Source organism: Myotis brandtii, unplaced genomic scaffold (genome assembly GCF_000412655.1).
Source record: "Myotis brandtii unplaced genomic scaffold, ASM41265v1 scaffold902, whole genome shotgun sequence".
Lineage (NCBI taxonomy): Eukaryota > Metazoa > Chordata > Mammalia > Chiroptera > Vespertilionidae > Myotis > Myotis brandtii.
In genome coordinates, this window is record NW_005371709.1 from 2,388,502 (window position 1) to 2,397,952 (window position 9,451).

The following is a 9,451-nucleotide window of genomic DNA, read 5'->3' on the forward strand; positions in this document are numbered from 1 at the left end:
GGAACAGACTGTCTAGATTCAATGCCAAGCATTTCCTAGCTGTGTAACTTTGGGCAAGTTACTTAACTTCTGTGAGCCTCGGTCTCCTCATCTGTAAGATGGGAATAGTCCGCAACATAGAGGGTTGTTGTGAGGATTGAACGATGAATTATGTAGAGTCTTAGCCTAGTGCCTAGCACAGAGTAAGTGCTAAATAAACGTTAGTTACTATAATTGTATTATTACTAACAATATAAAGAATGTGGTTGCAAACAGGACACAATGAACCTGGAGGAACAGCCTCCATTGTAACAATCCCCACACACCCCGGGGTTGAGCAGAGGCCGAGAGTCCAGCTTGCCCATGGCTCAGGCAAAGGCCCAGCGGCCCCTCAGAAACAGTAGGTATGAGCTTCAAAGCCACCCAGAGTGTTGTCCAGCACAACCCTGAGGGAACCCCTCCCCAGACCTCTACCCAGAGGCTGGAGCTGTTGTTCCCAACGTTGGGTGAGATCCTCTCTTGGCCCAAGCACTTAGTGTGTGACCCCTGCCTCCCTTCTTCCTCAGGCAACTTCCACCTGGGTGCCATCCCCTCCGTGTGAGAGCGAGCACTGGCTCAGGAGACCTCGGTTCTAAACTTGGCATTATCATCATCAAGCAGCTGTGTGACTTGGAGCCACTCACTCACCCTCTCTGGGCCTCTGTTCTACCTCATTTAGATGATCTTGAAATCCCCTCCCAGCTTTAGCATATGGTTTTAGCAAAGTGTGTGGCACACAGTAGGTGTTCAATAAGTGTTATTTTATGAAATCCAAGACACAACTCTGCTAGGTTTCAACACCCACATACTTTTTTAGTCTTTAGAACTAAACGATGTGCGATCCAACACCTGATGGCCCAACCCAAGGTAAGAGCTCAAGAAATGACTCAGTGCCTTAAGAGGCTAACACAGAAGGATAAAGTAAGTCTCCATAAAACCCAGAGAAGAGATGGTAAAACTCCTCTTTGGATCCTGTCTGGAGTCACAGCTGAAAAAAGAAAAGAGAAGAAAAGCAGGAATTTGAAGGCAATCTAATCTTTACAAATAGGGGAAAATGAAAAGATAAAAGCAGTCTCTGGCACTTTTCCTACTCTTTTTTTCTCACCGTCTCCCTAACGGTATCAGAAATTACTCTCCAGGAAATCTCTCCCACAGTAAACCCTGTTGTTCAATAAGTGTTATTTTATGAAATCCAAGACACAACTCTGCTAGGTTTCAACACCCACATACTTTTTTAGTCTTTAGAACTAAACGTTGTGCGATCCAACACCTGACAGCCCAACCCAAGGTAAGAGCTCAAGAAATGGGTATCTATTGAGTTAATTCACTACTAACGTTTGACCTGGCTTTCCGTCTAACCTGTTCCCCCACCTAAGACCGCAGTGCCCCATATAAGCTGCAGATTAGAGGGTCTGGAATGCGGCCTCCCCACTAGACCACAGGCTTAAGATGACAGGGTCCGTCCTGCAGCGTCAGGCCACATTCAGCCCACCTGCTCGGCGTGAGGTGCGTGGGCAGCCTCCCCTCCCCTCCTGCGATCCTGGGGCAGAGAACTGTCCTCCCTCACAACAAGGAGAAGCAGCACAGAGCCTCAAGCTCAGCAAGTCCTTTTATTGGAAAAAGAAATAAAAACAAAAGGCCGCCGCATCACCTGTGCCCAGCCAGCCCACTGGAGAGGCACAGGTGAGACACAAGGCCCAGTCACACAGGGCCAGGGTGGGCTCAGGCCGGGGTCAGGGTCCGGGGGCTGTGGAGGAGCCCACTGGACTGCAGCTCTCTCGGGCGACTCTTGGATCAGAACCCACTTGGGCTCGGGAGCTGGGACACGCTCTCTGGGTGGGCATCTCCTTCCCACATGCTGCTCCTGTGTCCGAAGACAATCAGGCCCCTCTCCGGGCTCAGAAAGCTGCCTGCGGTGGCTGGTCTCTCCATCTCCTCCTAGCACCTCCTGCCACTGAGGCAGGCAGCCTCCGATGTGCACCTTCAGGGCACCCGGACGGGGCAGCTCCTTCCCACGGACACCCCGAGCCTTGGCAGCAGGGATGTACGGGCTGGACGGGGCAGCTCCTTCCCACAGACACCCCGAGCCTGGGCAGCAGGGACGTATGGGCTGGACGGGGCAGCTCCTTCCCACGGACACCCCGAGCCTGGGCAGCAGGGATGTAGGACACCCCGAGCCTTGGCAGCAGGGATGTACGGGCTGGACGGGGCAGCTCCTTCCCACAGACACCCTGAGCCTGGGCAGCAGGGACGTATGGGCTGGACGGGGCAGCTCCTTCCCACGGACACCCCGAGCCTGGGCAGCAGGGATGTACGGGCTGGATATTCCTCTTTCCTTTCAAGAAGGAGGTTTGCCTTTTTCCCTGCGGGTTGCCGGCTTCCTTGAATGTCCGAGAAGCCTCACTTAGTCTTAGAGAATCCCGAAGCGGGGGCGGGCTGAGTATGAGCGTCTGTGGCCCTGCTGCCTTGTCATGGGGGCTGGGACAGGGGCACGGAAGGCCCCAGGTGGGCTTTGCTCTCCTAGAACCCCAACTTCTCTTCTGCTAGAAGGTACACAGTAGAGTCAGAAGGTGAGGAGACCTTTCAGGTAGGGAAAAGGCCTGGAAGAAGAGCCAAGCTAGCAGCCACGGGGCAGGGGCAGGGGCAGGAGCTTGAGGACATGTATTCACAGGGGGCAGGTTGGGCCCACGCAGGGAAGCAGCCACAGACCGTCGCGCTGGAAGGTCAGACAGGATGCAGAGAGGGGCGGTCATCGGCCTGGCAGCCAGGGGGAACGTACAGTGCACTCACACACACGTGCACTCACATGCAGTCACACACCTACACACACGTGCACCCACGCACATAGTGCACTCACATTCATCCTACATGCGCCCCCACTCATGCTCACATACATGCGGGCTCTAACCTCAGGAAGTTGGCTTCGGTTCTGGAGGGTCGAGCCCCCAAGGCTGCATCTCTCCATGGAGCCTTTCTCCAGACCCCACATCACCCCCCAGAGCCCGAGGCTGTGTCCCAGGCCCGACACCTGGTTGCCTACAGAGTCTCGGGAGTTGGGTGCTTCTTGGCAAGGCCATGGTGGCCTCAGGCTTTGGGTGGACGGCAGGGAGCCACAGGTCTGAAGGAGTTCAGGAGGGGACTGAACAGCTAGCTCTCCACCACGGCGGGGCGCCCACGGTCTGACCACTCCCATCTCCCCAGACCTCAAGTTAGGTGGAGGCAGGATCGCAGACAGGCAGAGGCCTGGGGTGGCATCAGGAAGCACAGACACGGGGAGTCAGCCATGGGGAGCAGGGCCCAAGGGGAGTGTGTCCTGGGGACGGGGTGAGGAATCATGCAGGATGGGAGTTCTCTACGTAACACACCTGGGCCCTCTCAGGGTGTTGAGAGAGCTGCTGCAGAAGAAATGGGTTGTTCAGATTGTGTTGTCCCCACCCCAGCCTCCGTGTGACCCAGACCAGCCTTATGGGGAGGAGCCAGGTCAGGAAGGGGACCATCCTTCCCCCGGGGGCCATGGCAGGGTGCGCGGCTGATGGCCTGCAGCAAACACTGGCCAGTCACCCTCCCGCCCACCCTGGGGAGCAGGTGAGCCCACAGAATGACTCAGAAGCGGGTACTCTGGTAGCGCAGCCGCCGCAGGTCTGCAAGGCCTTCAGTCCGGCCATACACCTCCCGGCAGGGAGTCTCGGCCAGTCACCGGGACCCCGCCCCACCGCCCCCACCACTGCTGCTGCCACTGGCACTGCTGCTGCTGCCACTGCTGGAGCTGCCACTGCTGCACCGGTCCTCGTAGATGGAGACCTCGATCTGGGGCAGCGTTAAGGAGGGCTGCCAGCTGCCCGCAGGGAGACAGGGACCTTTATGGAGGCCAGCTGGGGAGCAGGAGGCATGGCTGGTCCTGCTTCCTAGACAGTAAGAACCTGAGGCCTGGGGAGCTAGACCCCAAGCCCCACTGCACACTCAGCTCCGTTATGGAGACGTGCAGGGCCAGGCATTGTGAGGGTGCACAGAAGGATTAGACACTTTCTAGTGTCTAATTACTGAATCCCAGGACAGCCCGTGCTGGAGATGTGGTGTTATTATACAGGATGTGCGAGGTCTTTGGTGTCCTGAGTTCAAATTCCACCTCTCTCACTCTAAACCAGTCACTTATTGCCTGTCCGTTTGCATGTCTGTAAAATGGGTATAATAATAGAATCTTGGGATTGTTGTGAGGCTTAAATGAAGTAAAATGCACCGGTGCTGGGCACATAGTACAGGCTCAGTCATAACAAGCGCCTCTCGCTGGGCTTTGTAAACGTGAGGCTCTGGTATTTGCATTTTCTTTACTCTTTCAATTTTCTATTAAAATTTATTTTTTAACTTTTCTCTTCTTGCTGCTGCTGACCAGGGAGGGAAGTGTGCACACTTGACCAGGTGGAGTGAGCAGACCTATAACCCACCCCTCGGCCAGCCACCACCAAGGCCTCGTTTTTCTCATCTGTGAAAGGGGGACAACAGGACCTCCCATGTGGGATTAAGGAGGTTTATATGATACTAGTGACCCTGTGCACGGATTTGTGCACATTGAAAGGAAATTAATTAGAAGGTGGCTGGTGGGGCAGGACTGGGTGAGACATGCCGGACACGCCCTGGAGCCAACCTTCCGTGGTCCCTTCCCAGGGTTTGCAAAGTGAGCGCGGTCCCTCCGGCAGGTGGGGTCCCTCCGGCAGGTGGGGTCCCTCAGCCTGGCCTGCGGGGATCAGGCCAAAACCGGCTCTCCACATCCCCCGAGGGGTCCTGGAGTGCGAGAGGGCACTCTGCAAAGTTGTTATTGTAAAGGGTGTGAAACTCAAACGCAAGTGTGCAGTAAACCAGATTCGGGACCGACAGTGCCCCAGCAACAACACACCCCATGGCCAAAGGTGGACAGCATGTGCTGGGCCCTGTGAGGAATCAGGCTCCCTCCTCTCTGGTTTCGGGGTGCGTCACCCTGAGAACCGCCACTGCCAAGTCACTGCAGCTCGTCAGCTCCTGAGTTGAGCGTCTGCCCCCTGATGGTCAGTGTGCATCATAGCGACCAGTCAGGCGGAGGGACACTTAGCATATTAGCCTTTCATATAGATAGATTGTAAACATGTAAATGTAGTTGGAGATTTGCATATTCCCTGAGGGGCAGTACAGCCTTGCAGTTAAGAGTGGGCCTGGGCTCAAAGCCATGAGTCAGTGACTTAACTTCAGTGTGCTCACCGATAAAGGGACATAAGTTACCCACATTATAGGGGTGTTGTGGGTGTTGTGGACCCATAGTTTCAAAGCACTGAATATGCTATCTGGCATGTACTAAGCACTGAGTAAATGCAGCTCAATAAATAAAAGCAAACCCTGACATTCACAAACAGCACCAATAACTTATGGTGAAGGGAGAGGGTTGGTGACCAGACATGTGGGGCACCCTAAAAACCCTAGGGTGGTCCCATTTCCTGGCAGCCTCACCACAGACCCCACTGGTTGGCAGCTCTGTGCCCCCCGCCACACACACACACACACACACACACACACACAAACACAGAACAGACGGAAGGATACAACCCTCATCCCACGCTCAACAGGGTCCGTGAGCAGGAGGCCTCGAGGGGCAAAGATCTTCTCATTCTGCTCTTGGATGTAGCGTGTGATCTTCTTGAGAACCTGCAAGGAGAGGGGCCGATTGAGGATGAGGTGCGGCAGGGAGCCCTGGGAAGGGGTGCAGGGTGGCCAGGGAGGGAGCACCTTCTCGTAGTGGGTCTCCATGCAGAGGAAGATGAAGTAGGCCGTGGCGCAGGCCAGGCAGCCCTCCAGGTAGGAGCTGCCCCCAATCTTCTCCGCTTCTGCGTAGAAGCCGTTGAGGGTCTTCACAGTCTCCTCAAAGAGCTGCCGCTCAATCTAGAGGGAGAGAGGGTCAGAGAGAGAGGCTCAGAGATCCAGGCCAAGGTCAGCCTCCCTGGGGTGTGAACAGTCACCAGCTGAGGTGTGGGGAGTAGTAGGACCACACCAGGGGTGGGGGCAGCACACAGGCAAGACCAAGAGGCTGCAGGCGCCGGTAGAGCAGAAAGAGCACTGGACTGGAAGTCAGGAGAGCTGGGGTTCAGACCTGGCCATCAACTAGCTATGTGACCTTGGACCAATGATCTAACTACTCTAGCCTCAGTTTCCACATCTATAAAATGGGAATGAAAATGCTACTTGGGCCCTAGCTGATTTGGTTCAATGGCTAGAGTGTCGGTCTGCGGACCGCTGCGGACTGAAGGGTCCCAGGTTCGATTCCAGTTAAGGGCACATGCCCGGGATACGGACTTGATCCTCATTGATGTTTCTATCTCTCTCTCCCTCTCCCTTCCTCTCTGATCCCTTCCTCGAAATCAATATAAATAAATAAATAAATAAATAAATAAATAAATAAATAAACATTTAAAACAAATAAATAAATAAAGATTTTTTTTTTTAATCCTACTTGGCTTCCCTTGGAAACAGGAAACTCTTACAATATCCTAGATGTGAATGCATTAGACAAGAATCCCAGTGACTGTGCCACCCCCACCCGTTTTGATGGCTGAGAGCTCAAGACCTAATTGGTAGGGGCTCCCCATGTTTCGAAGGGACTTCAACGTCATGAGAGTCATTGGGTGAGACCTCAGAAGTGTCTTTCCAGGAAGGGGCACTTCCATCTAGACAAGAGTTCATGCAGAACACGACAGTCCTGTGTGTTCAGACCACTGGGAAGCTGTCCCACCTGCATCCGTAATCATCACAGCTAATATTTACTCGGCACTGCCTCCGTGCCAGGCTTTTTTAAATGTATTCTTTCCTGTGACCCTCATCCTTCCCTCAGAGAAGCAGGACTATCATCCGCTTCCACAAGGGAGGACTGATGGGAGCTCCAGCCTCCTAACTGGTTTCCTTGCCCCCAGCCCAGCCAGTGCAGCTCTGATCAAGAGCTCCCCAAGCCTTCATCTATTTCCAGGCAGGACCCAGGAGGTCCTGCAGTGCCTGGCCCTGGGTCCCGCTGAGCCATCTCCTACTCTGCTCCTCACTCCGGCCCCACGCCAGCCACACTGACCACCATGCTGCCGTGTCCTGAACACTCTGCTGCAAACTCTCCCGCCAGATACCCCACTGTCCCCTGCCCCCCGCTCCCTTACTTCCCTCAGGTCTCACCTTGTCCAACAGGCCACCCCCGACGATGCCCTATCTCTAGCTCTCTCTATCCATCTTGCCCCCCCCTTATTTTTCTAGTATTTGTGATCACCTGAGCTACTATATATTTACTTGTGTGTTTGTTTTTATTTTTGTACCCTCTGGTAGAAAATAAACTCCATCCGTTTGCTCCTACATCCCCAGTGCCTGTTGCATAGTAGATGCTCCATAAATACTTGCTGAGTGCTGAGTGGACCTGTCCAAGGTTACACAGCTCTGACCCGAGTCTGGCTCTTCCCTGGGCCACCTTACACTGGACACCTGGGTTGGAAGGTCATGCTCCAAACCCAGCAGGTGTCCAAGTGTCTGTCACCCCGTTTTTATACTCTACAGAGCACCCTGTTCCCCACTCACCCCCACAAGGCTAGAACTGCCCATCACACAGGTTAGGAACCTCCCACAAATAGAAGCTTTGGGGTTCCCAGCCACTGTCCCTACACAGACCTGGAGTGAACACAGATAAAATTCTGTCCATCTGGCCCCTGACCTAAGCCCTACTGCTCTACCCCAGGGTCACCCCACCCCAAAGAACAGGCATGCTAAGATAAGGAGACCCACATGGCTCCCCAAAAGCTGGTTAGGGGGTCAGATCAGCAAAAGCCAGGCCGGTCTCACCTTCTCAAACCCACTTAGAGCTGCCTGGCTGCTGGATGAAAGGGTCAGGGTCTGCCCTCTGACCTCCCCCAAACCCAGGTCAGTTCTAAGCAGCCTGGGACGGAGGCTACACACACCCCCAGAACCAGGAGCAAAACTCCGCCGAAAGAGCTGATGCCTTGCAGGGAGCTGAGTCTGCAGGGAGGGCTGTGGGGAACAGCCCGGGTTTGGGATCTTTGAGGGCTCCCAGAAAATACTAATGTGGGTGAGAAATGCTGCTAAAAAGTGGAGGTTCCTGAACCCAGGCCGGAAACGGAGCCGGCCTCTCTGATGACACCTAATGCCATCCACCAGGACTTAGAAATTTACATTTAACAAGCTCTCCCGGTGGTTCTCGTGCTACTGAAACTTGAGAGCTGCTGGACTAGAAACTGAGGTTTCTTCCGTGCTGACTTTCAAGGAGGCGACAGCGAGACCATGTTAAGAACGTCTTTTGTTTGTAATTCTTCCACGTGAAGTGGCGGAATAAGTATGTGCCATATACTACTTTTATCCTGGGGGGGAAATACACTTGAATAAGCCCCTCAGTTCCATCCTGGCCTGTGTTCCCAGCTTAGAAATGGACGTCCTTACCCGGCCGTCCAGCTCTGGGGGGAACTTGGTCTGGAACTGACAGATGGTGCCGTCGCTGTAGTCTCTCTGGATGAAGATCTTGGTGGCCAGGGACGCACTCCGCCGCAGCTCCTGCAGGTTGTGCACCTGGGCAGACGCAGAGAAGACGCGAGCAGGGTGACCATCCTTCCCGGTCTGTCCGAGACTGAGGGGGTTTGGGGATGGGGTCTTTCAGCACTAAATTCAGGGACCTTTCTGGGAAACTGGGACAAGTTGGCCCCTACATGTGCTCCAGGAAGGTCACGGGGAAGCAGGACGGTAGAAACAGCGAGACCATGTTAAGAACGTCTTTTGTTTGTAATTCTTCCACGTGAAGTGGCGGAATAAGTATGTGCCATATACTACTTTTATCCTGGGGGGGAAATACACTTGAATAAGCCCCTCAGTTCCATCCTGGCCTGTGTTCCCAGCTTAGAAATGGACGTCCTTACCCGGCCGTCCAGCTCTGGGGGGAACTTGGTCTGGAACTGACAGATGGTGCCGTCGCTGTAGTCTCTCTGGATGAAGATCTTGGTGGCCAGGGACGCACTCCGCCGCAGCTCCTGCAGGTTGTGCACCTGGGCAGACGCAGAGAAGACGCGAGCAGGGTGACCATCCTTCCCGGTCTGTCCGAGACTGAGGGGGTTTGGGGATGGGGTCTTTCAGCACTAAATTCAGGGACCTTTCTGGGAAACTGGGACAAGTTGGCCCCTACATGTGCTCCAGGAAGGTCACGGGGAAGCAGGACGGTAGAGTTCGCCCCAGGAGATGCCCTGAGCAATCCCAGGAATATCTAGAAAAAGCCTGAAGCAGAGCCAACACTGAGCCAAAATGAGAGGTTCTGGAACCATCAACAGAGCCAGAAACAAATTTTAACGAGAGGAAAAGACTTCCTGGTGGCTGGCCCAAACCCCTCTTCCCTCCCCCCCCCCCCCCCCCCCCCCCACCCCAACCCCCCCACCCCCACACACAA

The 9,451-nt window shown here is 54.5% G+C and overlaps 1 protein-coding gene across 1 annotated transcript in view; it reads right to left on the minus strand.

Annotated features, from left to right (window-relative positions):
- Positions 1–2,401: 2,401 nt before the first annotated feature.
- Positions 2,402–9,451, minus strand: part of GOLGA7B (golgin A7 family, member B) — a 13,964-nt gene continuing 6,914 nt past the window's right edge. Inside the window, exons 2-5 of the mRNA XM_005885390.2 lie at positions 8,931–9,056; positions 5,770–5,922; positions 5,587–5,688; positions 2,402–3,825 (exon numbers count right to left, since the gene is read on the minus strand). Coding sequence (XP_005885452.1) covers positions 3,712–3,825; positions 5,587–5,688; positions 5,770–5,922; positions 8,931–9,056 — 495 coding nt within the window. The 3' untranslated portion in view covers positions 2,402–3,711. The remainder of the gene's footprint in view (positions 3,826–5,586; positions 5,689–5,769; positions 5,923–8,930; positions 9,057–9,451) is intronic.